Source organism: Psittacula echo (assembly GCF_963264785.1).
Source record: "Psittacula echo genome assembly, chromosome: 30".
Taxonomy (NCBI): domain Eukaryota; kingdom Metazoa; phylum Chordata; class Aves; order Psittaciformes; family Psittacidae; genus Psittacula; species Psittacula echo.
In genome coordinates this window covers 1307879-1332685 of record NC_137765.1, presented here as the reverse complement: position 1 = coordinate 1332685, position 24807 = coordinate 1307879, and the positions used below count along the sequence as shown (strand labels likewise).

General features: G+C 66.9%; 6 protein-coding genes across 9 annotated transcripts in view; 2 read left to right on the top strand and 4 right to left on the bottom strand.

Moving 5' to 3' along the window:
- Nucleotides 1–629: 629 nt before the first annotated feature.
- On the bottom strand, nt 630–2393 carry LOC308231027 (protein HIDE1). 2 transcript variants are annotated; one of them, XM_080636121.1, is made up of 3 exons: nt 1429–2393; nt 1067–1357; nt 630–975 (listed from the first exon to the last, which is right to left on the bottom strand). In XM_080636121.1, the coding sequence occupies exons 1-3, from the start codon at nt 1469–1471 to the stop codon at nt 833–835; spliced, it is 477 nt and encodes a 158-aa protein (XP_080492247.1). In that variant the 5' UTR covers nt 1472–2393; the 3' UTR covers nt 630–832. The 2 variants fall into 2 exon arrangements, with proteins under 2 accessions (XP_080492247.1, XP_080492246.1); XM_080636120.1 differs by having other exon boundaries at nt 1067–2393.
- A 108-nt stretch (nt 2394–2501) lies between these two features.
- On the bottom strand, nt 2502–12333 carry LOC308231021 (uncharacterized protein). Its single transcript, XM_080636111.1, has 14 exons — nt 11966–12333; nt 11430–11473; nt 11116–11322; nt 10031–10360; nt 9053–9233; nt 8840–8891; nt 8669–8750; nt 6409–6535; nt 5340–5524; nt 4697–4848; nt 3966–4119; nt 3756–3843; nt 3581–3668; nt 2502–3215 (listed from the first exon to the last, which is right to left on the bottom strand). Exons 1-14 carry the CDS (start codon nt 12316–12318, stop codon nt 2850–2852), a joined length of 2409 nt encoding a protein of 802 aa, XP_080492237.1. The 5' UTR covers nt 12319–12333; the 3' UTR covers nt 2502–2849.
- LOC308231023 (evolutionarily conserved signaling intermediate in Toll pathway, mitochondrial-like) lies at nt 12330–17436 on the bottom strand. 2 transcript variants are annotated; one of them, XM_080636116.1, is made up of 8 exons: nt 16898–17436; nt 16380–16761; nt 14637–14854; nt 13769–13823; nt 13537–13685; nt 13293–13395; nt 12977–13214; nt 12330–12350 (listed from the first exon to the last, which is right to left on the bottom strand). In XM_080636116.1, exons 1-7 carry the CDS (start codon nt 16958–16960, stop codon nt 12982–12984), a joined length of 1203 nt encoding a protein of 400 aa, XP_080492242.1. In that variant the 5' UTR covers nt 16961–17436; the 3' UTR covers nt 12330–12350; nt 12977–12981. The 2 variants fall into 2 exon arrangements, with proteins under 2 accessions (XP_080492242.1, XP_080492241.1); XM_080636115.1 differs by lacking the exon at nt 12330–12350 and having other exon boundaries at nt 12964–13214.
- A 15-nt stretch (nt 17437–17451) lies between these two features.
- LOC308231025 (calponin-1) lies at nt 17452–23412 on the top strand. The gene is made up of 7 exons (XM_080636118.1): nt 17452–18057; nt 18922–19043; nt 19810–19876; nt 19986–20123; nt 21013–21123; nt 22221–22367; nt 22493–23412. Exons 1-7 carry the CDS (start codon nt 17995–17997, stop codon nt 22706–22708), a joined length of 864 nt encoding a protein of 287 aa, XP_080492244.1. The 5' UTR covers nt 17452–17994; the 3' UTR covers nt 22709–23412.
- Nucleotides 23413–23599: 187 nt separating this feature from the next.
- ELOF1 (elongation factor 1) lies at nt 23600–24508 on the bottom strand. Of its 2 annotated transcripts, none has more exons than XM_080636147.1 (3): nt 24194–24508; nt 24021–24091; nt 23600–23927 (listed from the first exon to the last, which is right to left on the bottom strand). In XM_080636147.1, exons 1-3 carry the CDS (start codon nt 24307–24309, stop codon nt 23872–23874), a joined length of 243 nt encoding a protein of 80 aa, XP_080492273.1. In that variant the 5' UTR covers nt 24310–24508; the 3' UTR covers nt 23600–23871. The 2 variants fall into 2 exon arrangements, with proteins under 2 accessions (XP_080492273.1, XP_080492272.1); XM_080636146.1 differs by having other exon boundaries at nt 23600–23920; nt 24194–24418.
- LOC308231101 (glutaryl-CoA dehydrogenase, mitochondrial-like) overlaps nt 24326–24807 on the top strand; it is a gene marked incomplete at its 5' end in the record, with an annotated part of 3854 nt that continues 3372 nt past the window's right edge. The window contains one exon of the mRNA XM_080636210.1: nt 24326–24390. Coding sequence (XP_080492336.1) covers nt 24326–24390 — 65 coding nt within the window. The remainder of the gene's footprint in view (nt 24391–24807) is intronic.

Below are 24807 nucleotides of genomic sequence, written 5' to 3'. Positions count from 1 at the left end.
GAATAGGATCGGGAATGGAATCACAACCAGAACCGGGAATGGGAGCAAAATCAGGAATGGAATCTGGAATGGGATCACAACTGAGAGCAGGACCGGGAATGAGACCAGGAATGAGACTGGGAATGGGAGCAGGAATGGGATCACAACCGGGACTGGGAATGGAAATGGGATCGGGAATGGGATCACAACCAGAACTGGGAATGGGAGTGGAATCAGAACTGGGAAGCAGGAATAGAATCGGGAATGGGATCACAACCGGGACTGAGAACGGGACTGAGATCAGGAATGAGACCACAACTGGGACTGGGACCGGGACCAGGACCAGCACTGGGAACCAGGATCAGGAATGGAATCGGGAATGGGATCACAACCAGGACCGGGAATGGACCAGAACCAGGATTGGGAAGCAGGAATAGAATCGGGAATGGGATGACAATCGGGACTGGGAGTGGAACCAGGATCAAGACCGGCATTGGGAACCAGGGTCGGGAACAGGATCATGAATGGGCACCAGGATTGGGAAGCAGGAATGGGATCGGGAAGATGCCTGGGATCAGGAACTGGATTGGAAAGCAGGATGGGAGACAGGGATCAGGAACAGGAACCGGGACTGAGGACCACGACTGGGATCACGACAACGGGATTGCGAAGCGGGGCCAAGGACGCCCGAGGGGGTCCAGAGCCACGTCCTGCACGGGCACCGACACCTTTATTGCACCGGGACCGGGGCCGCGCCGGGAAGGGAGCAGCGGAGGGAGGGGAAGGAGGAGCAGGAAGAGGCCGGGACGGCCCCGGGGGCTCCCCAGCACCGGCACCGCCCGCTCCCGCCCCTTCAGGCCGCCACCAGCAGCACCAGGGCGAGCAGCGGGAGGAGCCGCGGGGCCCCCGGTGCCGCCGCGGAGCCGCAGGGCTCGGAGCAGGGCAGCGGCGACTCGGTCCCGGCGGCGGGGATCCCGCACTCGGCATCACCGGAGCCTGCGGGCAGGGAACGCCGAGGGCGCTGCTTCGGGGCTGCCCCGTCGGAAACGGGGCTCCCCTCCCCCCCATCCCCGGCCCCGACCCGCACCGTTCACCGCGATCCCCTCGCTGAGCTCCGACGTCTCCCAGGCGCTGCCGTTGTAGCTCCGGTACCGGCACCAGTAGCAGCGGGAGGCGGCGGCGGCGGCGCCGTCCAGCGCGAACTCCACCGTGTGCTGGTGGGGCTCGGCGGGGATGCTCCGCACCGGGGCGCGGGACCCCGCCGCCAGCAGCTCGAAGGTGCTACCGGGGAAGCGCTTCGGGGCGAAGCAGCCGATGCGGAGGGGGCCATCGGTGCCGAGCAGGAGCCCGAGAGGAGGCGGCGGCGCAGCCGCGGCTCCTGCGGTGGGAACCGGGGTCAGGCACCGGGAAACGCCGGTTCCGGGGAGAGCGGTGCCGGAGGGAACCGACCTGAGAGGAGCACGAAGAGAAGGAGGAGCGGCTCCGGCCCCATGTCCGTCCCGTCCCGTCCCGCTCCGGCCGCCGCAGGAGGAACAAGGGGATGGCGCTGGCGTCGTCATTCAGGAAGGAAGCACCGAGCGCGGCCGAGAGGGAACCGGGCGGGGACGCACCCCGGGGCCAACGGACCCGGAACCGCCCGGGACTGGGGCTGAGAGATCGGAGCCAGGGACCCAGAACCTGCCCAGGGACCCAGAACCTGCCCCAGGGAAACCAGAACCTGCCCCTGAGCCCCTGAACCTGTCCCAGGGACCCCGAACCTGCCCCTGAGCACCCGATACAGGGATGCGGTGACACAGGGATGCGGTGACACAGGGATGAGGTGATACAGGGATGCTGTGACACAGGGATGCGGTGACACAGGGATGCGGTGACACAGGGATGCGGTGACACAGGGATGCTGTGACACAGGGATGCGGTGACACAGGGATGCGGTGACACAGGGATGCTGTGACACAGGGATGCGGTGACACAGGGATGCGGTGACACAGGGATGCTGTGACACAGGGATGCTGTGACACAGGGATGCGGTGACACAGGGATGCGGTGACACAGGGATGTGGTGATACAGGGATGCTGTGACACAGGGATGCGGAGACACAGGGATGCTGTGACACAGGGATGCGGTGACACAGGGATGCGGTGACACAGGGATGCTGTGACACAGGGATGCGGTGACACAGGGATGCTGTGACACAGGGATGCGGTGACATAGGGATGCGGTGACACAGGGATGCGGTGACACAGGGATGCTGTGACACAGGGATGCGGTGACACAGGGATGCGGTGACACAGGGATGCTGTGACACAGGGATGCGGTGACACAGGGATGCGGTGACACAGGGATGCGGTGACACAGGGATGCGGTGACACAGGGATGCTGTGACACAGGGATGCGGTGACACAGGGATGCGGTGACACAGTTACCCGGTGACGCAGTGACTCAGTGACGCGGTGTCATCTGCTCCCGCATGGCCCGGCCAGTCCCTGGGGCCTCCTGATAAGTGTTATCAGTCCCGCCCCCGGCTCCATTCCTCCCCTTTCCCCCCCCCCCGGGCCGGGCCGAGCCTTCGGTTTATTGACAACAGGAATTCACCCCCAAAGCAAAGACAAGCGGGTGGCAGCCCCCCCCCAGCTGCCCGTCAGGGTGACAACACGGGGTGGCACCAGGGTGACAACCCCCCCTTGTCACGGTGTCATAACGCGTCCGGGTGACACCAGGGTGACACGTGTCCCCCCCCTCGTCACGGTGTCTGTGTGACATCCGGGTCACACATCCCATCCGTTATGACATCACAGTGTGACATCACTATGGCACATCCCCTCCGGCGTGACATCACGGCATCCCACATGACATCAGAGCGTCCCCCCCGTTAGGAGCAGATCACGTAGGGGGGGGGGTCCCCATCAGCGGGGGGGTCCCCATCAACCCATTTGAAGGGGGCCCCTTTCGGGGGGGCCAGGTTGGCGTAAGACCCATGGGGGGGGTCCGGGGGGGTGCCGGGGGGGGCCCCGCTGGGGGTCAGAAGGGCAGAGCCGGGGTCAAAGAGCGTGTACTCGAAGCTGGAGGCGGGCGAGGGGCCGGCGCAAGGGGGGGTGCAGGGGGGGTCCCCCGCGGGGGGGGGCGGCCCCTTCCCCGGGGGGGGCCCCACCTCCTCCACGGTGCTCGGCAGCTCCTCGGCTTCGGGGGCCCCCCCCGGGGGGGTCCAGGGAGCCCCAACCCCGTGGCAGAGCCAGAGCTGGGGGACGCGGTGTTAGAGACCCCCCCAGAGCACCCCCCTTTGTGGTGCCCCCCCAAATACCCCCCATTGATGTAGGACCCCCCCTTTGGGGTACCCCCCCCCAATAACCATAGCTCCCTATTGATAAAGGTTTTCCCCCCTTTGGGATACCCCCAATAACCCTCCCCATTGATGCAGGACCCCCCCCCTTTGTGGTACCCCCCAAGTACCCCCCCATTAATGCAGGACCCCCCCAAACACCCCCTTCTTTCAGATACCCCATTCCAGTAGGACCTACAATAACACCCCCCTTATTGCACCCCTCAATGCAGGGTCCCTTTGACCCCCCCATCACCATAGGACCCACAGGAACCCCCCCATACCTGGAAGTTGCCCCCATAGGCACTGAAGAGCCCCTCGAACTCTCGCTCCGGGCCCGGCACCGGCGGCCAAAGCTTCTCCTGCAGCAGCCTGGGGGCAGCGGTGACACCGTGGAGGGGGGGGGGGGCACAAACCCAGGACCCCCCCCCCCCATAACCCCCCATTGCCCCCCATTACCTGCGGTGCCCGAGCAGCCCCAGCAGCCCCAGCGCCAGCACCAGGATGGCCAAGAGGCAGGAGAGCCCCAGCGTCACCGGGTCCACGTCTATGGGGGGGGGACGGGACCATGCGGATGGAGCGGGGGGGGGGGGTGTCAGAGCAGGATGTGACCCCCCCATAGTGCGTGCCCGCCCCCCCCCCGCCCCATAGCCCCCCCCATGCGCTCACCGGGGGGGGTCACGGCGGTCGCGGGCCGGGACCAGGGGCTCCAGAAGCCGTCGTAGCTGAGGCCGTCGGGGCGGGTCCGGGCCCGCACCGTGACCGCGGTGCCCCCGCGCAGCGCCCCCACGCGTTGTTCCCGACGCCCCGCGGGCACCCCCACCTGTGGGGTCAATGGGGGGGGGGGGTGGTGGTGTCAGTGGGGGGGCACCAAGGGGTGACCCCCCCCCCAGGGATCCCCTCCCTAAACCCACCCCATTGGTGAAGGAGCCCCCCTGTGGGGATCCCCTAAACCCCCCCTTATTGATGTAGGACCCCTCCATTAGGGATCCCTTAAACCCCCCCGCATTGATGTAGGATCCCCCCCTTTTGGGGTACCCCCCCAGTGGCCCACCACAGGACCCCCTAAACCCCCCATTATTGATGGAGGACCCCCCTCTTTGGGGAGCCTCCCCCATTGATGTAGGACCCCCCCTTCGGGGACCCCCTAACCCCCCCCCTTATTGATGTAGGACACCCCCTTTTGGGGTACCCCCCAAGTGGGCCCCCCCCAGGACCCCCTAAACCCCCCCCTTATTGATGTAGGACAGCCCCTTTGTGGAGCCTCCCCCATTGATGTAGGACCCCCCCTTTTGGGGACCCCCTAAACCCCCCCCTTATTGATGTAGGACCCCCCCTTTTGGGGTACCCCCCCCATGTGCCCCCCCCCCAGGACCCCTCTATTCCCCCCCCATTCGCACCGTGCGGGGGGGCAGCCCCGGCCCCCGCAGCAGCAGCTCATAGACCAGGCTGGGCTCCAGGTAGGGGCTGGGGGGGGGGTCCCAGCGCACGCAAAGCTGCCCCCGGTCCCCCCCCGGCCCCACGGTCACGTTCTCGGGGGGACCCAGCAGCACTGGTGGGGGGGGGACACGAGGGGGTGTAAGGGGGGGGTTGGACCCCCCCCATTCCCTCACCCCCAAGTTCTCCCCAGCCCCCCAAATCCTCTCCCTGCCCCCCAAGTCATCCCTGACCCCCACGTCCCCCATTCCCCCCAAGCCACCTTCCAGCCCCTCTGCCCCCCAAGTCCCTCCTATTTCCCTATGCCCCCAAGTGCTCTCCCTGCCCCCTAAGCGCTTCCTCTGCCCCCCAAGTGCTCCGATCCCCCTCTGCCCCCCATCCCCCTCTCCGCCCCCCATCCCCCCCCTTGCCCCCCAAGTGCTCCGATCCCCCTCCGCCCCCCATCCCCCCCCTTGCCCCCCAAGTGCTCCGATCCCCCTCCGCCCCCCATCCCCCCCCTTGCCCCCCAAGTGCTCCGATCCCCCTCCGCCCCCCATCCCCCCCCTTGCCCCCCAAGTGCTCCGATCCCCCTCTGCCCCCCATCCCCCCTCTGCCCCCCCCCCCCACCGAGCCGCTCCAGTTTCGCGGTCCTGCGGTGCAGGGGCTCGGCCGCCGGGGGCGCGCCCGCCTCGAGCACGCGCAGCTCCAGGGGCACGAAGGAGACGGCGGCGGCGGCCGGGAGCGAGCACCAGAACCGGGAGCGGCGGCCGCGGCGCGCGGCCAGCAGGGGGCAGTCGAGCCACGGCTCCTGCCTGCGGCGGGGGGGGAGGGGGGGACCCGGGGTCAGGGGGGGCGGTGGAGGAGGGGGGGTCAGGGGTCAGGGGTCAGGGGTCATGCGTTCGAGGCAGTGCTGCAGGCACAAGTGCTGTGGGTCAGGGTCATGGGTTGGGGTCAATATCAGAGGTCAAGGGTCAGGGTTAGGGGCAGTATCAGGGGTCATAGGTTAGAGGTCAGAGGTCGGGGGTCAAAGGTCAGGGTTAGGGCCGGTGTCCGGGTCAGGGGTTAGAGGTCACGAACTCCAGCAGATAGTGAGGGGGGTGGGGGGGGCGTCAGGGGCAGAGGGCAGGGGTCAGGGCTGGGATCAGAGGGCAGGGTCAGGACTGGGGTCAAAGGTCATGGACTGTATAAGGCCTCAATATCAGGGGTCAGAGCTAGGACCAGAGGTCAGGGGTCAGGGGTCACGCACTCCAGGCGGTACTGCAGGCGGCAGCGCCGCGGGGAGGGGTCAGGGGTCAGGGGTCATAGGTCAGGGGTCACGCACTCCAGGCGGTACTGCAGGCGGCAGCGCCGCGGGGAGGGGTCAGGGGTCAGGGGTCAGGGGTCACGCACTCCAGGCGGTACTGCAGGCGGCAGCGCTGCGGGGAGGGGTCAGGGGTCAGAGGTCAGGGGTCAGGGGTCACGCACTCCAGGCGGTACTGCAGGCGGCAGCGCCGCGGGGAGGGGTCAGGGGTCAGAGGTCAGGGGTCAGGGGTCACGCACTCCAGGCGGTACTGCAGGCGGCAGCGCCGCGGGGAGGGGTCAGGGGTCAGAGGTCAGGGGTCAGGGGTCACGCACTCCAGGCGGTACTGCAGGCGGCAGCGCCGCGGGGAGGGGTCAGGGGTCAGGGGTCAGGGGTCAGGGGTCAGGGGTCACGCACTCCAGGCGGTACTGCAGGCGGAAGCGCCGTGGCTCGGGGTCGCCGTCGCTGTCCCAGAAGCAGGTGAGGGCCCGGAGCGCCCGCGTGAAGCACTTGGGCTGCAGCGGCTCGGCCGCCAGGAGCTGCGCTGGGGGCAGAGGGCACGGCGGGGTCAAACCGGGGTCACACCGGGGTCACAGGCCACAGAGGGCTCACTGAGGGGTTGTGGGCAGGTCGTAGGGGTCACACAGGGGTCACACAGGGGTCACACAGGGGTTAAGGGGGGCACATGGGGGGTTATGGGGATCGCAGGTGGCAGAGGGGTCACTGAGGGGTCACGGGGAGGTCATAGGGTCACAAGGGTCACATTGGGGTCACCCTGGGGTTATGGGGGGATCACAGGGGTCACACAGGGGTCACATTGGGGTTACGGGGGGCACAGGTCACAGCGGGGTCCCTGAGGGGTTATGGAGAGGTCACAGGGGTCACAAGCGGTTATGGGGGTCACAGAGAGGTCACACAGGGGTTAGGGGGTCACAGGTCACAGAGAGGTCACTGAGGGGTTATGGGGAGCTCCTAGGGTCACAAGGGTTACACGGGGGTCACACAGGGGTTAGGGGGGGTCACAGAGGGGTCACAGAGGGGTCACACAGGGGTTAGGGGGGTCACAGAGAGGTCACACAGGGGTTAGGGGGTCACAGAGAGGTCACACAGGGGTTAGGGGGGTCACAGAGAGGTCACTGAGGGGTTATGGGGAGCTCCTAGGGTCACAAGGGTCACACAGGGGTCACACAGGGGTTAGGGGGGGTCACAGAGGGGTCACACAGGGGTTGGGGGGGTCACAGGAGGTCACAGAGGGGTCACAGAGGGGTCACACACGGGGACATTGACCGGGGGGGGGGGTGCACGAGGCCTTTGCACAATTCCCCCCCCCCCCCCCGAGTCCCCCCTGGTTTGCACGGGGGGGGGGGGGGGGGGGGCGGGGCTCACAGGCGCTTCGCACACGGACTCACAGCCCCCCCCCACCCCCCTGCACAAGCACCCCCCTTCAGGAGCCCCCCCTTGCACCCACCTTTGGCACAACCCCCCCCCCCCCCCGTTACCTTCCAGGTCGGGGGCTCCGTCCCCTTCTCTCTCGCTGCCCCCCCCCGCCCCCCCCAGCGCCAGGAGCCCCCCAAGCGCCAGCAGCGCCCCGGGACCCGCCATGGCCGCCCCTCCCCCCCCCGCTGCGCGCTGATAACCCCGGGGCCCCTCCCCCCCCCCCCCCAAAACCCCACCCCCCCGGGCGGGGCCGGCACCGGCTGCGGGAACCGATAACGGGGGGGGGGGGGGGGGGGGGGCAGGGTCCAGTGCGTCACAACCGGATCAAGAGGGAGCAAGCGGAGAGGCACCGGGGGGGGGGGCTGGGAGCACTGGGATCAATGGGAGGGGACTGGTGGCTACTGGGAGCTATGGGGGGGGTCACCCATCACCCCCCCCCCCCCCCCCCCCCAAGTCCTGACCTTGTGTTCCACCATGAAACACACAAAGGGGTGAGTCCGGCACACGCCAAGCACACGCCAAGCACACGCGTGTGCTCCGGTGTTGCCCCCCCCCCCCAAGTGAGGAGGCAGCAAATCAAATCCATCACTTTATTTGGGGGGGGCACCCCCCGACCCCCCCCCCCCCCGGGGGGGGGAGAATGGAGAGGAAGGAAATAAATAAGGGGGGGAAGGAATGGGAGGGCCGGGGGGGGCCGGGTCCCCCCTAAGTGCTGGGGGGGTCGGGGGGGCCGCAGCAGAGCTCACACCTGGGGGGGAAATAGCGGGGTCACAATGGGGGGGTCCCCATCAATCACAAGGGGGGGCCCCAATATCCCCCCCCCACCACTATGGGGGGGTCCCCAGTGTGTCCCCCCATCAATCACAAGGGGGGTCCCCAATGTGTCCCCCCCCCGCTATGGGGGGGTCCCCAGTGTGTCTCCCATCAATCACAAGGGGGATCCCCTCTATCATCCCCCCCATAGTGATGCTCCCCTGTCCCCCACCATCAAACAGTCGGGGGGTCCCCCATTTGTCCATCCCCATGGGGGGGTCTCCCCACTGTGCCCCCCCCTCTTTGTCACTCACTTCAGGGGGGGGTCCCCGCTGTGCCCCCCCCGGGGCTTGTGCTTGAAGCAGCGCCCGCAGCTCTCACAAGCGATGTCCCTTGAGCCTGGGGCAAAGGGGGGACATTGGGGACATGGGGGGGGACCCGGGGGGGGGTCACGGTGACACGGGGGGGGGTCGGGGGGGGTCCTCACCATTGGGGGTCCTCCTGCGCAGCCGCAGGCGTTTGCCCACCTCAAGCCGCTTCCTGCAGCCGGGGGGGGGCATCCCACGGGCCTGGGGGGGGGGGGCACGGAGAGGTTTGGGGGGGCCAAAGGGGTTTGGGGGGGTCCAAAGGGGGGGGGTTAAAGTGGGGGGGGTCCCACCTGGAAGCTGCCCGGGGGGGGGGACGAGCGGCCCCGGCGGCTCCGGCGGCGTCTGCATGGAAAAGGGGGGGGGGAGACAGGGGTTTAGGAACCCCCCCGGCAGCACCACCCCATGGGGGGGTCTGAGAGCCCTCAAAATACATCCCCCCCCCAAACCACCCCATTATCCCCAATGGCTCCATCACCCCCAAACCACCCCCCCCCCCCCCCCACCTCTGGGGCTCTTTGGGGATCTCGTAGATGATGGTGGAGACGTCGCTGTCCTCGGGGGGGGCCGGGGAGGGCTGAGGGGGGGGCTGGGGGGGGGCCGGGGGGGGCTCTGCAGCGGGGGGTGGGGGGGGCAGCTCCTCCTGCTTCAGCTTCAGCTTCAGCCCCAGCAGCTCCTGGTCCTCCTCTGGCAACAGAAGGGGGGTGAGGGACCCCCAAACCCCCCCCCCACCCCAACACTGCCCCCCCCACCCCAACACTGCCCCCCCCGCACCCCAAAACTGCCCCCCCCACCCCAACACTGCCCCCCCCGCACCCCAACACTGCCCCCCCACCCCAACACTGCCCCCCCCAGCACCCCAACACTGCCCCCCCCACCCCAACACTGCCCCCCCCAGCACCCCAACACTGCCCCCCCACCCCAACACTGCCCCCCCAGCACCCCAACACTGCCCCCCCCACCCCAACACTGCCCCCGCACCCCAACACTGCCCCCCCCACCCCAACACTGCCCCCGCACCCCAACACTGCCCCCCCAGCACCCCAACACTGCCCCCCCAGCACCCCAACACTGCCCCCCCCGCACCCCAACACTGCCCCCCCCACCCCAACACTGCCCCCCCAGCACCCCAACACTGCCCCCCCCACCCCAACACTGCCCCCCCAGCACCCCAACACTGCCCCCCCAGCACCCCAACACTGCCCCCCCAGCACCCCAACACTGCCCCCCCACCCCAACACTGCCCCCCCAGCACCCCAACACTGCCCCCCCCACCCCAACACTGCCCCCCCCGCACCCCAACACTGCCCCCCCCACCCCAACACTGCCCCCCCAGCACCCCAACACTGCCCCCCCACCCCAACACTGCCCCCCCCAGCACCCCAACACTGCCCCCCCACCCCAACACTGCCCCCCCAGCACCCCAACACTGCCCCCCCTGCACTGCCCCCCCCGCACCCCCATACCCCCCGCCCCCCCCTTACCAGTCTTGGGGAGCGGGCCCCCGAGGGGGGCGGTGCTGAAGGGCCCCCCCGCTTGCAGCAGAGCACAGGGCACGTCCCCCCCCCCCAGCTCCAGCTGCAGCCCCCCCAGGATGAGGAGGGGGGGCCCCTGCAGCAGGGGGGGGGCGCTCCCCCCCTCGGCCAGCGCCCCCCCCCGCTGGAGCAGGGGCAGGCAAACCACGGCCTCGAGCGGGGGGGCCGGGGGGGGGGGCTCAGCCACAGGGACCCCCCCAGGGACTTGGGGGTCCCCCCGGGGGGGAGCCTCGGAGCCGGAGCTGCAGCCCCCGGAGGAGGAGGGGCTGCCGGGGGGGTCTGAGGTGGGAGAAAGGGGGGGGGTCAGAGAGAGCCCTCAAAGGACCCCCCCAGCCTCAATGAAACCCCCCCAGCCCCCCCCATGCTCACTGCGGGGTTACAAGAGCCAGACCCAGCGCTGCCCATCCTCATCCCGCAGCCCCAAACTGCCTCATAGCCCCCTCAAACTGCCCCATAGCCCCCTCAAACTGCCCCATAACCGCCCCAACCACCCCATAGCTACCCAAAACCACCCCATTACCCCTCAAACTGTCCCATAACCCCCCCAAGCCGCCCCATAACCCCCCCCGGAATCGTCCCATAACCCCCCCACACTGCCCCATAACCCCCTCAACCCCCCCCAACCACCCCATAACCCCCCCCACACTGCCCCATAACCCCCCCCACTGCCCCGTAACCCCCTCAACCCCCCCCAACCACACCATAACCCCACACACTGCCCCGTAACCCCCTCAACCCCCCTCAACCACCCCATAACCCCCCCCCACTGCCCCATAACCCCCTCAACCCCCCCCAACCACCCCATAACCCCCCCCACACTGCCCCATAACCCCCTCAAACCCCCCCAACCACCCCATAACCCCCCCACACTGCCCCATAACCCCCTCAACCCCCCACCACCACCCCATAACCCCCTCAACCCCCCCCAACCACCCCATAACCCCCCCACACTGCCCCATAACCCCCTCAAACCCCCCCCAACCACCCCATAACCCCCTCAACCCCCCCCCCATAGCCCCCCCCCAGCCCCTCACCGTCGCCCTCGGAGTCGCTGAGCGGCCTCAGCGGCGAGTGCAGGTCCTGGAAGTAGCGGTGGCCGCGCTCGCACTCCCACACGGCCGTGGTGAAGAGCCCCACGGAGGGGTCGAGCTCGGCCAGCGCCGGCTCATAGGGGCAGCGCTGCCGGTGGTCCTCGTACCACAGCACCGCGTGGCGCAGGCAGTTCACGTTGCGCCGCCGGCCTTGGGGGGGGGGCACAGTGACACCCCCGGAGCGCACCAAGAGCACCCCCAAAAAGGGGGGGGCATAAATAAACACAAACACAGCCCCCCCCCCCCCCCGTACTCACGTTTCTTCCGTTTGGGTTTCTTTGGGAGCTGCTCCCAGGGTTTGCTGAGGGGGGAATGGGGAGAGGTCGGGGGGGAAAACGGGGGGGGAAAGAATGGAGGGAGGTTGGGGGGCAACGGGAGGGGGAACTTAGGGGAGACTGAGGAGGAAACTGGGGGGACCCCCAAGAGAGGAACAGAGCCCCCAAAGCCACCCCATCCCCAAGCTCCCCATTGCCCCCAGGGCTCCCATTGCCTTCAGTGCCCTCATTCCTCCTCATTGCCCCCATTCTCCCTCAGTGCTCCCATTCCCCCTCATTGCCCCCATTACCCACAGTGTTCCCATTGCCCCCATTGCTCCCATACCCCCTCATTGCCCCCAGTGCCCCCCAATACCCCCCATTCCCCCTCATTGCTCCCATTCCCTCTCATTACCCCCGCTACTCCCATTGCCCCCCATTGCCTCCATTGCTCCCATTCCCCACCATTGCTCCTCAGTGCCCCCCAATCCCCGCTATTACCCCCATTGCCCCCATTGCCCGCATTCCCCCCCGCTCACCCGCGCCTCCCCGCTCGCTGCCCCCGCTCCAGCCCCAGCAGGTAGGCCGCGAGCTTGGCGTCGCTCCACCCGCTGCGGCGGCGCAGGTCGACCCAGGGCCCGTGCGCCTCGCCCAGGTAAACCCGCCGCACGTCGTACTTCTTCCGGGACTCCAGGCGCCGCCGCGCCCGGTCCGACTCCGTCAGCCGCGGCCTCCCCCGGGCCTTGCGCCCCGAGCCCGGCTCCGCACCGGGCCCGGCCCCGGGCACCGGGCCCCGCTCGGCCGCGCTCATGCCGGGCCCAGCGCCCCTGCGGCGCTTCCGGCGCGCAGCAGTGACGACAGCGCCGGCTCCGAGGTGCTCGGGAGCGCGCATGCGCAAAGTGGTGCCTGCCACAGCCCCGGGTCCTAAAGAGCATCAGCCCCGGTCCTAAAGAGCATCAGCCCCGGGTCCTAAAGAGCATCAGCCCCGGTCCTAAAGAGCATCAGCCCCGGTCCTAAAGAGCATCAGAACCGGGTCCTAAAGAGCATCAGCCCCGGGTCCTAAAGAGCATCAGAACCGGTCCTAAAGAGCATCAGCCCCGGGTCCTAAAGAGCATCAGTCCCGGGTCCTAAAGAGCATCAGTCCCGGGTCCTAAAGAGCATCAGTCCCGGGTCCTAAAGAGCATCAGAACCGGGTCCTAAAGAGCATCAGAACCGGGTCCTAAAGAGCATCAGAACCGGTCCTAAAGAGCATCAGCCCCGGGTCCTAAAGAGCATCAGTCCCGGGTCCTAAAGAGCATCAGAACCGGGTCCTAAAGAGCATCAGAACCGGGTCCTAAAGAGCATCAGCCCCGGGTCCTAAAGAGCATCAGCCCCGGGTCCTAAAGAGCATCAGAACCGGGTCCTAAAGAGCATCAGCCCCGGGTCCTAAAGAGCATCAGCCCCGGTCCTAAAGAGCATCAGAACCGGGTCCTAAAGAGCATCAGCCCCGGGTGCTAAAGAGCATCAGTCCCGGTCCCCCCAGCACAGGACACCCCTCTCCATTCTGTCACCTCCTTTATTCCCCCAGGCTTTCGGTGCCCCCCCCGATGTTTCCCTGTCCCTGCTGGGGGGGCTCCAGCTGTGGGAGGGGGGGTCCCGGGTGCGGGTGCCCCCCTTCGTTGAGGCGGAAGATAACGGGGGTCTTCCCCAGCACCGGGTTCTCCTCCTGCAGCCCCGACAGCCACTTCCCCAGCGTGCGGCGGTCCCCGGCTCCCGCCATGCAGACGGCGAAGATGGGACCTTCCTCCACTGTGGGGGGGGGAAATGGGGGTGAGAGGGGTTCGCGCCCCCCCCTCCACCCTTAACACCCCCCCTCAAGCCCCGTACCCTCGTCTATGTCGAAGTCTTCATCGTCCCAGGGGCCGCGCTCCAGGTCCAGGTCGAGGTACAGGGGGTAATAGAAGCTGCGCTCGGGGTCGAGGGGCTCCTCCTTGGGGGGGGGGGGGGGGGGACACGACAAAAAGGGGGGCAGGGTCCCCAATTGTACCTCCCATGTCCAGGGAGGGGGGGTCCCGTCCTGCCCCATAGGTTCTGTGTGTGTGTGTGCCCCCCCCCAACACCCGGGGCTCACCCTTCGGTCGGGGGGCAGCGGGTCCCCCCTGAGCACGTAGTACTGCAGCTGGGCGCCGCGGAGCCAGAGCGGGAAGGGCCCCTCCACGTAGACGGGCAGGGATGGGCAGTGCCGGGCCAGGAGCTCCCGCTGCTCCTCGCTCTGCGACCCTATGGGGGTAAGAGAGGGTTGGGGGAGCCCAAACCCTGACATGGGGGCCCCATTGCTGCCCCCATCCCCTGTGGGTGCTCACCGATGATGTAGGGCTGGAGGGAGCCTTCCCCATCACCCTCCTCAGGCACCGGGTGCTGTGGGGGGGACCTGATGGTCACCGAGGGGGCAGCCCCCATTCCGCTGCAGACCAAACCCCACCGTGCACCCCATGGACCCCCCCATAGCCCCCAATGCACCCAAACCCCCACCCCAAATACCCTCAGCACCCCATAGCCCTCAATGCACCCCACAGCCTCAATGCACCCCACAGTCCCAATGCACCCCATACCCCCCACACCTGGTTCATGGTGAGCACAGTGTGGGGCTGGATGAGCCGCAGCCCCATAGCCACCATAGCCCCCCATAGCCCCCATACCTGGTACACGGTGAGCGCGCAGTGGGGCTGGATGCGCTGCAGCCCCATAGCCCCCCACAGCCCCCATACCTGGTACACGGTGAGCGCGCAGTGGGGCTGGATGCGCTGCAGCCCCATAGCCCCCCACAGCCCCCATACCTGGTACACGGTGAGCACGCAGTGGGGCTGGATGCGCTGCAGCCCCATAGCCCCCATACCTGGTACACGGTGAGCGCACAGTGGGGCTGGATGCGCTGCAGCCCCATAGCCCCCATACCTGGTACACGGTGAGCGCGCAGTGGGGCTGGATGCGCTGCAGCCCCATAGCCCCCCACAGCCCCCATACCTGGTACACGGTGAGCGCGCAGTGGGGCTGGATGCGCTGCAGCCCCATAGCCCCCCATAGCCCCCATACCTGGTACACGGTGAGCGCGCAGTGGGGCTGGATGCGCTGCAGCCCCATAGCCCCCCACAGCCCCCATACCTGGTACACGGTGAGCGCGCAGTGGGGCTGGATGCGCTGCAGCCCCATAGCCCCCCATAGCCCCCATACCTGGTACACGGTGAGCGCGCAGTGGGGCTGGATGCGCTGCAGGCCGAGGCGGGCGCGGGGCAGGCCAGGCGGGGGCAGCGGCGCGGGCAGCGGGTGCGGGTTGATGCGGCTCATCCGCGGCAGCCAATAGAGCAGGCGCTGGCACTTCCGCACCGGGCGGCTGCGGGGCCCGAACACCCCCAGGAGCAGGAACTGCGTCTCCGCGTCCGGGACCACCCCTGGGGGGGAACACGGGGTGTGGGTAAGGGAGATACGGTATCGGATATGGGGTATGGGATATGGGATATGGGGTATGGGGTATGGGGTATGGAGTATGGGATATGGGGTATGGGATATGGGGTATGGGGTATGGGATATGGGGTATGGGATATGGGGTATGGGGTATGGGGTATGGGGTATGGAGTATTGAGTATGGGGTATGGGGTATGGGGTATGGGGTATGGGGTATGGGGTATGGGATATGGGGTATGGGGTATGGGATATGGGGTATGGGGTATGGGGTATGGGGTATGGAGTATGGGGTATGGAGTATGGGGTATGGAGTATGGGGTATGGGATATGGGGTATGGGGTATGGGATATGGGGTATGGGGTATGGGGTATGGGATATGGGGTATGGGATATGGGATATGGGGTATGGGGTATGGGGTATGGGGTATGGGGTATGGGGTATGGGGTATGGAGTATGGGGTATGGGGTATGGGGTATGGGGTATGGGGTATGGGGTATGGAGTATTGAGTATGGGGTATGGGGTATGGGGTATGGGGTATGGGGTATGGGGTATGGAGTATTGAGTATGGGGTATGGGGTATGGGGTATGGGGTATGGGGTATGGAGTATGGAGTATGGGGTATGGGATATGGGGTATGGGGTATGGGGTATGGGGTATGGGGTATGGAGTATTGAGTATGGGGTATGGGGTATGGAGTATGGGGTATGGAGTATGGGGTATGGAGTATGGGGTATGGGGTATGGAGTATGGGGTATGGAGTATGGGGTATGGAGTATGGGGTATGGAGTATGGGGTATGGAGTATGGAGTATGGGGTATGGGGTATGGGGTATGGAGTATGGAGTATGGGGTATGGAGTATGGGGTATGGGATATGGGATATGGGGTATGGGGTATGGGATATGGGATATGGGATATGGGATATGGGGTATGGGCTATGGGCTATGGGGTAGGGGATATAGGGCATGGATATGGAATATGGAGTATGACATATGGGATAGGCAATATGGTATATATGGTATGAAATATGGGATATAGGGATATGGGATATGAGATATGGGGATATGGGATACGCGGGTATGGAATATGGGGTATGGGATACAGATATCAGGTATACAGTATGGATATGGGCATGGGATATGGGATACAGGGTATGGGGTACGGGACATGGGGTATGAGATATGGGCTTATGGCTATGGGATATGGGGATACGGGATATGGATATGGGGAATGGGATATGGGATACAGGGTATGGGGTATGAGACATGGGGTATGGGATATGGGGTATGGGATATAGAATACAGGATATGAAATATGAGATATGGGGATATGGGGTATGGGATAGGAGATACGGGATATGGGGTATGGGATATGGGATAGGGGATATGGGATAGGAGATATGAGATATACGATATGAAATAGGAGGATATGGATATGGGATACGGGATATGAGGATATGAGATACTGGACACGGGGCTATGGGCTATGGATACGGGCTATGTCCCCCCCTCACCGTATCGCTCCATCTGCTCCAGGATCTGCAGCCCGCACTCCTGCTGCCGGGGGAAGGGCGCCAGCATCCGCTGGAGGGCGCTGCGGGGCACCCAGGGCCCCCTCGGCAGCAGCCGCAGCACTCGATGGTAGGAGCCCAGGTCCCGCTCCGCTCCCAGCGCGGGCATCGCCGCCAGCGCCGCCGCCACCAGCTCCAAGCGCCCCACGCGGCGGCCCGGGCGCTGCTCCAGCGCCGCCAGCGCAGCCGCGAAGGCCTCGGGGCCCCCCCCCGCTTCCGGGACGGCGGCACCGGAGGCGGGGGGCGGGGGGGGGGCATCGCCGGTGTCCTCGCAGCTCTGCCCCGCCGGGGCCTCGCGGGGGCGGTGGGAGAGGGGACGGGGGAGCTGCGGGGGGATAAAGGGGGGAATGGGCGTGAATGGGGGGGAATGGGGGGAAAGGGGGGGGAAGGGGTCAATGGGGTCCCCCCTCCACCGGTGTCTCCCCCCCCCCCCCCGCCCTTCATCCCCGCCCCTCCCCCACCTGCGCCCCCCCCCACACCCCCCGCAGCAGCGCGCGCGCCGCGGGCAGCCTCATGGGGGTCATCGCGGGTCAGAGGTCAGAGGTCAGGACCGGACACCGGGACCCGTCCAGCGCCGGGGTCGCTGCTCTTGGGCGCCGCCATGTCCCGGGTGACCCCGCCGGGCAGCGCTTCCGGGTCAGGAGGCGGAGCCTACGGCGGAGCCAATCACCGCGCGTCGCTTCACCTTGGGGGGGTGTGGCCCGGGAGACGCGAGCGGTGATTGGCGGTGGTGGGGGCGTGGCTCAGAGAGGGGGTTCCCTGTGACGTCACAGGGGGCGCCTCGCCGGGGGATCCACCGTGACGTCAGAAGCGGGGGGGGGGAAGACGCGGTGACGTCACAACAGCGATGCCGGGAGGGGAGAAGGGGAGCGACGTGACGTCACGTGAGGGAACACGGTGACGTCAGAACCGCGGCATCTGCCCCGGCGGGGGGTGCCCCCGCGTGGGGGAGGGGCGCATTCCCCGTCTGTGACGTATGAACCCCCCCATCCCCCCCCCGGAGAGTCCGATCCGGTGACGCCACCAGAGGGGGGGAGGGGCAGGATGGGGATGGAGGGGGAGGGGTTGGGACTTCCCCCCCCCCCCCCCCCCGGGATCCCCCCTCGGAATGTGGAAAAAATGACGCCATCACCCGCCCCGCGCTGACGTCACCGCGGCGGGGGGCGCGGATTGGCTGCGGGGGCCCGGCCCGGGGGGGGGCTTCGCGCCCGCCACCGACTTTTAAAAGTGGCGCCGGGACCGGAGCGAGACCCGGGAGCAACCGGACACCGGCACCGGAGCAGGACCGGGACCGAGCCCATCCCACCGGGACCGAACCGGGACCGACCCCATCCCACCGGGACCGAACCGGGACCGATCCCATCCCACCGGGACAGAACCAGGACTGACCCCACTGGGACTGAACCGGGACCGACCGCACCGGGATCGACCGGACCCCATCGGGACCGAACCGACCGGCACCGACCGGGTCCGACCCTCCGCAAACCGGGATAAACCGGGACCGGGCTGACCCGACCCCCCCGAACCGCCTCGGGACCCCCGTCCCCGTCCCGTCCTGATGTCCAACGCTCACTTCAACCGCGGGCCGGCCTACGGGCTGTCAGCCGAGGTGAAGAACAAGGTGAGCAAGGCCCAACCGGGCCGAACCGGGGGGGGGGGGGTGTCAGAGCCCCGGTAATACCGGGGGGGGGGGGGCGGGGCTGGTCGCTGTCCATGGTGCTGCCCCATGGGGGGGGGGGGATATGGGGGTTGTGTGATGAGGGATGAGGCGGGGGGGGTGGGAATGAGGGGTCCGGCCCCGCCGCCGGTACCCATGGGGTTAACGGGAGAGTTGGGGGGGGTCCGGGGGGGGCCCCGCCGCGAGCCCTTATAAGGCGGCGGCGCGCGGCGGCGGCCCGGGGCTATATATGGGCAACGGGAGCGGCGGGACCGGCCCGGGGGGGGGGGCGGGGGGAGATGCCCACCCCTCCCCCACGCTCTTCTTCCCTTCCCCCCCATCCCGGAGCTGCTTGGGGGTGTTCCCGTCCCCCCTCCCCCCCATGTCCCTGTGTCCCCCCCCCCACGCCGTGATCGTGTCCCCCCATAGCCTGATGCTGCCCCCGTGCCCCTCCACGGCCCCCCCCATCCCCTCCACGCTGCCTGAACATCCCTGCATTGTGCCCATACCCTATGTCCCTGTATCCCATACGTGATATCCCCACATCCTACATCCAATATCCCCATATCCCATTCCCCTATATCCCCACATCCCATACCCCTATATCTCCATATCCGATACCCCTGTATCTCCATATCCCATACCCCATGCCCCTTTATGCCATACCCTACACACCCTATCCCATGCCCTCTATTCCCATATCCAGTACCCAATATCCCTGTATCCCACATCCCATACCCTATATCCCCACATCCCGTACCCTATAGCCCCATACCCCCCTCGCACACCGGTATCCCCCATCCCGTACCCCATGTCCCCGTATCCCAGCTGGCCCAGAAGTACGACCCGCAGCGGGAGCGGGAGCTCCGCGCCTGGATCGAGGCCACCACCGGCCGCCGCATCGGGGACAACTTCATGGACGGCCTCAAGGACGGGGTCATCCTGTGCGAGTACGGCCCTGACCCCCCCTTCGAGCATGGGGTTACTCTTGGGGGGGCTCAGCCCAACACTGACCCCAACGGGACCCAACCTTGGCCCCAATGAGACCCAACCATGACCCCAATGAGACCCAACCATGACCCCAATGAGACCCAACCTTGGCCCCAATGAGACCCAACCATGACCCCAATGAGACCCAACCTTGGCCCCAATGAGACCCAACCTTGGCCCCAATGAGACCCAACCTTGGCCCCAATGAGACCCAACCTTGGCCCCAATGAGACCCAACCTTGGCCCCAACGGGACCCAACCATGACCCCAACGGGACCCAACCATGACCCCAACGGGACCCAACCTTGACCCCAATGAGACCCAACCTTGGCCCCAATGGGACCCAACCTTGACCCCAATGAGACCCAACCTTGGCCCCAATGAGACCCAACCTTGGCCCCAACGGGACCCAACCTTGGCCCCAACGAGACCCAACCTTGACCCCAACGAGACCCAACCTTGGCCCCAGTGGGACCCAACCTTGGCCCCAACGGGACCCAACCTTGGCCCCAACGGGACCCAACCTTGACCCCAACGGGACCCAACCTTGGCCCCAACGGGACCCAACCTTGACCCCAACGGGACCCAACCTTGACCCCAACGAGACCCAACCTTGGCCCCAATGAGACCCAACCTTGACCCCAAGGGGACCCAACCTTGACCCCAAGGGGACCCAACCTTGACCCCAAGGGGACCCAACGTGACCTTTGACCCTATGACCCCCAGGCTCATCAACAAGCTCCAGCCCGGCTCCGTGCAGAAGGTGAATGAACCCATCCAGAACTGGCACAAGGTGAGGGGGGGGGGGCAAGGACTTGGGGGTCCTATAGGGGCACTTGGGGGTCTCAAGATAGGACTTGGGGGTCCGGGGGGATCCCACGGCCTCTGCCCCCCACGCGCAGCTGGAGAACATTGGGAACTTCCTGAGGGCCATCACGCGCTATGGGGTGAAGCCCCACGACATCTTCGAGGCCAACGACCTCTTTGAGAACACCAACCACACGCAGGTGCAGTCCACCCTCATCGCCCTGGCCAGCCAGGTGACCCCCGGGGGGACATGGGGGGCCCCATATCCCCATCACAGCCCCTATGACATCCCCATCCCATCCCTGTGACATCCCCATCCCTGTGACATCCCCATCCCATCCCTGTGACATCCCCATCCCGTCCCTATGACATCCCCATCCCATCCCTGTGACATCCCCATCCCATCCCTGTGACATCCCCATCCCGTCCCTGTGACATCCCCATCCTATCCCTGTGACATCCCCATCCCTGTGACATCCCCATCCCGTCCCTATGACATCCCCATCCCATCCCTGTGACATCCCCATCCCGTCCCTATGACATCCCCATCCCATCCCTGTGACATCCCCATCCCATCGCTGTGACATCCCCATCCCATCCCTGTGACATCCCCATCCCATCGCTGTGACATCCCCATCCCGTCCCTGTGACATCCCCATCCCTGTGACATCCCCATCCCGTCCCTGTGACATCCCCATCCCTGTGACATCCCCATCCCGTCCCTGTGACATCCCCATCCCATCCCTGTGACATCCCCATCCCATCGCTGTGACATCCCCATCCCTGTGACATCCCCATCCCTGTGACATCCCCATCCCATCCCTATGAAGTCCCCACCACATCCCCTGGGATCACAGGGACATGGAGGGGGGGTCCCAGTTGGTCCCCGCTTGCCCCCAGCTGGGTGATGGGGCTGCATGGGAGGGAATCTGGGGGGGATTTGGGGTCCCAGGGGTGGAATCTGCTGCCCCAGGGAGGGAATTGGGGTCCAGGAGGGGGATTTGGTGCCCTATGCATGGAATGGGGGGTCCCAGGGTGGGAATGTGGGGTCCATGGGGGGGATTTTGGGGTCCATGGGGGGGGATGTGGGGCTCACGGGGGGCAATGTGGGGTCTGGGCCAGGCCAAGACATTGGGGAACAACGTGGGGCTGGGGGTGAAATACGCCGAGAAGCAGCAGCGGCGCTTCCAGCCGGAGAAGCTGCGCGAGGGGCAGAGCATCATCGGGCTCCAGGTGCCAGGGATGTGGGGCCAGGGATGCGGGATGTGGGGCCAGGGTTGTGGGGCCAGGGATGCGGGGCCAGGGATGCGGGATGTGGGGCCAGGGATGTGGGATGCGGGGCCAGGGATGCGGGGCCAGGGATGCGGGATGCGGGGCCAGGGTTGTGGGGCCAGGGATGCGGGGCCAGGGATACGGGATGTGGGGCCAGGGATGTGGGATGCGGGGCCAGGGATGTGGGGCCAGGGATGCGGGGCCAGGGATGTGGGGCCAGGGATGCGGGATGCGGGGCCAGGGTTGTGGGGCCAGGGATGCGGGGCCAGGGATGCGGGATGTGGGGCCAGGGATGCAGGGCCAGGGATGCGGGATGTGGGGCCAGGGATGCAGGGCCAGGGATGCAGGGCCAGGGATGCAGGATGTGGGGCCAGGGATACGGGATGTGGGGCCAGGGATGCGGGATGTGGGGCCAGGGATGCGGGGCCAGGGATGCGGGATGTGGGGCCAGGGATGCGGGATGTGGCGCCAGGGATGTGGGAAGTGGGGCCAGGGATGTGGGATGTGGGGCCAGGGATGCGGGGCCAGGGATGCGGGATGTGGCGCCAGGGATGCGGGATGTGGGGCCAGGGATGCGGGATGTGGGGCCAGGGATGCGGGGCCAGGGATGCGGGATGTGGGGCCAGGGATGCGGGATGTGGGGCCAGGGATGCGGCGCCAGGGATGCGGGATGTGGGGCCAGGGATGCGGGATGTGGGGCCAGGGATCTGGGATGTGGGGCCAGGGATGCGGGGCCAGGGATGCGGGATGTGGGGACACAGGGGAATAGGGGCAGACACAGGGACACGGCGGTACTGGAGGGATATGGGGACACAGGGGGGACACGGGCATGAACATGGGGGGCCATGGGGAGGATACGGGGACATCAGGACCACAGGGCCATGGGGGGATGCAGGATGTTGGTTGAGGACACAGGGACACGGGGGGGGGGGGGACACCGCTTCCCAGCCCGGCCAGGGGGTGACAGCGCCCGCAGGCACCTCCCAGCCAGCTCGAGGCCACTGTCCCCATTGTCCCCATTGTCCCCACTGTCCCCATTGTCCCCACTGTCCCCCCAGATGGGCACCAACAAGTTTGCGAGCCAGCAGGGCATGACAGCCTACGGGACCCGGCGCCACCTCTACGACCCCAAGCTGGGCACGGACCAGCCCCTGGACCAGGCCACCATCAGCCTGCAGATGGGCACCAACAAGGGCGCCAGCCAGGTGGGGACAGCGCCACCGAGGGGCTGCGGGGACACCTGGATGGGTGCCGGGGTCCCCGCTGTGTGGGCTGCGGGTCGGGGGGGCCCCCTCGGGGGCTGCTGAGGGGTCCCGCGTCCCTGTTGCAGGCGGGAATGACGGCGCCGGGCACGAAGCGGCAGATCCTGGCGCCGGCGCTGGGCATGGAGCGCTGCGACGCGCTCACCATCGGCCTGCAGATGGGCAGCAACAAGGGCGCGTCGCAGAGCGGGATGACCGTGTACGGCCTGCCCCGGCAGGTCTGCGACCCCAAGTACTGCCCCGGCCTGCTCGACGGCCTCGACGGGCCCAACCACCACCCCTGACAGCCGGCGGGGACGCGGAGCTGGGGACATGCATGGCCCGTGGGGAGGGACGCACAGCCCTAGAGACACACCTGGACCTGGGGGGCACAAGGCCCCTGAGGAGACACACGGAGCTGGGGGGACACAAGGCCCTTGGGGATACACATGGGCCTTAGGGACACATGGACCTGGGGGGCACACAGGGACCTTAGGGACACATGGACCTGGGGGGCACACAGGGACCTTAGGGACACATGGACCTGGGGGGCACACAGGGACCTCAGGGACACACGGACCTGGGGGGCACACAGGGACCTTAGGGACACACGGACCTGGGGGGCACACAGGGACCTTAGGGACACACGGACCTGGGGGGCACACAGGGACCTTAGGGACACATGGACCTGGGGGGCACACAGGGACCTTAGGGACACACGGACCTGGGGGGCACACAGGGACCTTAGGGACACACACACAGACCTAGAGGAGGACAGGGCCCCTTGGGGGGGGGGGAACGACACAGACCTAGGGGACACACATGGACACGGGGGGGACACATGGATCTCGGGGACACCCACACAAGGCCCTCAGGGACATGCATGGCCCTGGGACACCCGCACAGCCCTTGGGGACATGCACGGCCCTTAGGGACGCACACACGGCCCTTTGGGGGGGGACACGCACAGGACCCCCCCTGAAGCCACTGAGGCACAATAAAAGCCACACGCAAACTTGTCATGGAGGGATGGAGATGCTGGGGGGGGGGGGGGGCACTGGGCGGCTGGAGAGAGCAATTGGAGGGGGGTGACACTGGGCACTGTCCCCACATGTCCCTATGGGGCTCCACACGTCCCCACACTGTGACAAGGACGCTCAGCCCCACCAGGGCATTTATTCACTGTCACACCCCCCCCCCCCCCCAGTGACAAGTCCCGTCCCCCCCCCTCAAGCCACCCCAAAGCAGGGGTCCCATCCCTGTGGGTTGGGGGGGGGCACAATGGGGTGACACCATAGGGGACACAAAGCTACAAAGCGGAATGACCCCCCCACAAGAGGGTAGCAGAACGGGACCCCCCCATATCATGACGCCTCCCCCCGCAGTGTCCTTGACCCCCTTCCCAGTGTGCAGGGGTGATACTGGGAGGGGGGAACTGGGGCCACCCCCTTGCTACTGGTTGGCAGCTTCACAAGCATCGATCCAGTCGCTGTAGACATCCACGGGCTCCGAGAGGTCTCAATGCGGTGGGGGGGTTAAGGCTCTAACGGGGAAATGGGGGTTCAGGGGGGGTCCCAGTGCCCAGTATGGCGGGGGGGGTGCTCCCAGTAAGGATACAAGTGATGGGCGTCTGGAACTCCTCCAGGCAGACGGTGCAGGAGATGACCCCCGTGTTGCGGGCACGGTCCCTGGGGGGGTGGCAGGGCACAAACTAGGGGTGACCCCCCCAAAACCACACACATGGGGGGGCCCAACGCCCCCCCCCCCGGCCCCCCCCACCCCCGACTCACATCTTGACGTCGCAGGACTTCTCGTGGTTGCAGAAGGGACACGTGAACTGCGTCTCCAGCGTCCCCGTCACCTTCTTCTTGGGGGGGGGCTTCCGCTTGGACTTGCGGCGCCCCATTGGCTGTGGGACCGGGATGGAGCCGGTTACCGGAGGGGTCACGGACACCCCCCCCGGGAGGGGATTCCGACCCCCCCGGCGGTGGTTTAGGGCACAACGGGGGGGGGGGGCTGTGACCCCCCCCCCCAGGGTGATTCTGACCCAGGCGGGGGTGGTTTAGGGCCCCATGGGTTTGCTTTAGGCCCCATGGGGGTGGTTCAGGGCCTGGGGGGGGGGTTGGACCCCATAGGGGGCGTTTAGTGCCCCATAAGGGGGATTAGGGCCTATGGGGGTGCTTTAGAGTCTATAGGAGGGGTGCTTTAGGCCTCACGGGGGGGGTTAGAACCCCATAGGGGTGTTTAGAGCCCCATAAGGGGTGTTTAGGGCCCATAGGGGTGTTTAAGGCCCCACAGCGGTGCCTTAGTGCCCCATAAGGGGGGTTTAGGGCCCATAGGGGTGTTTAAGGCCCCACAGCGGTGCCTTAGTGCCCCATAAGGGGGGTTTAGGGCCCATAGGGGT